Source organism: Hydra vulgaris, chromosome 02, assembly GCF_038396675.1.
Source record: "Hydra vulgaris chromosome 02, alternate assembly HydraT2T_AEP".
Taxonomy (NCBI): Eukaryota; Metazoa; Cnidaria; class Hydrozoa; order Anthoathecata; family Hydridae; genus Hydra; species Hydra vulgaris.
Window position 1 is genome coordinate 17,008,675 of NC_088921.1, and position 1,393 is coordinate 17,010,067.

General features: G+C 32.8%; 1 protein-coding gene across 1 annotated transcript; it reads right to left on the minus strand.

Moving 5' to 3' along the window:
• Positions 1-479: 479 nt before the first annotated feature.
• On the minus strand, positions 480-845 carry LOC136075895 (protein GVQW3-like). Its single transcript, XM_065789337.1, has one exon. The coding sequence runs from the start codon at positions 843-845 to the stop codon at positions 480-482; it is 366 nt and encodes a 121-aa protein (XP_065645409.1).
• Between the last annotated feature and the right edge of the window lie 548 nt (positions 846-1,393).

Consider the following 1,393-nt stretch of genomic DNA (forward strand, 5'->3'; position numbering starts at 1 on the left):
CTTCTTTAAAGTAGTCCCCATTTGATACTATGCACTTGTGCCAGCGCTTCTGCCAATCCTTGAAACACTTATCAAACTCAATATTTGGGATAGCCTTTAATTCATTTAGCGATGCGCTTTTAATGTCATCTAGGCTTGTGAAAGGTCAACCTTTTAAGGTTTTCTTTATTTTTGGGAATAAGAAAAAGTCACACGGAGCCAAACCTAGTGAATATGGAGGTTAAGGAATGACTATGGTGTCGTTTTTGGTCAAAAAATTACGAACAAGTAACAACGAGTGAGCAGGTGCATTATCGTGGTGCAAAAGCCATGAATTGTATTGCTATAAATCTTGGCGTTTTTTTCGGATTGCTTCACGAAAACGTCGCATAACTTCAAGGTAATACTCCTTATTAACCGTACGACCTTGTGATAAGAATTCCTGATGAATTACGCCATTATAATCGAAGAAAACAGTAAGCAATACCTTTAACATTTGATCAAACTTGACGTGCTTTTTTTCGGTCTTGGTGATTCAGGGTGCTTTCATTTAGCAGCTCCTTTGCGATGTTCATGCAATTGTTTTTTTGGTCAAAGTTCGACAGTTTTGGAATGAATTTTGCTGCCACTCGTTTCATGCCCAAAACATTTGAAAAAATGTTATGACATAACCCAATTGATATCCCAACTTCATCAGCAACTTCTCTTATTGTGACTCGGAAACGCTTATACCACTCGCAAACACGTGTTTTTTTCATAGCAGACTCACAATAGGCTTTTTGTAACATTTTCCACACTTTGTTACCCTTTATTTCATTTTTTACACAAAATTTAATACAAATTCTTTGACTCTTCAATTTTTCCATTTTTTTAAATCGTCGAGTTCATAAAAACTGTCCTACCTTCAAGTTTTGTAAAACTATACACATATTTATGTTAATAGTATGTAACAGGCTTATTTTCATAGATAGAATTTTGGTCATTCTTCTAATGAAAATTTATCCTAATAAAAACTTTATACACTAGTGTGTATTAGGTTGTAATGATATATACTTTTTTTATAAATTTTACTTTTTTTGAGATGTATTATATAATATACACTAATACCCTTCAGCTAAAGCATTTGTAGCCCTTAGGTATAGCAGTATTAAACATGTAAATAATGTTACTCATGCAAGATCAAAGCGCATCAAGTCGGAGATCATAGTACCCCATTGAATGGATCTTTTGTGCATTGATCTATTGCAAGGGTTGTTGTAATGTTGAAATATATTATGTTCATCAATTTTTTTTATTAAAACATTTGTTTTTACTTAAGGACAGATTGTTCCAGTTAAGTTTAGTAGTTAATAAGTTTTCATATCTATATCGGGTTGTTTGCAGTTTACAAAATACTGCAAAAAAATTTTGCGGT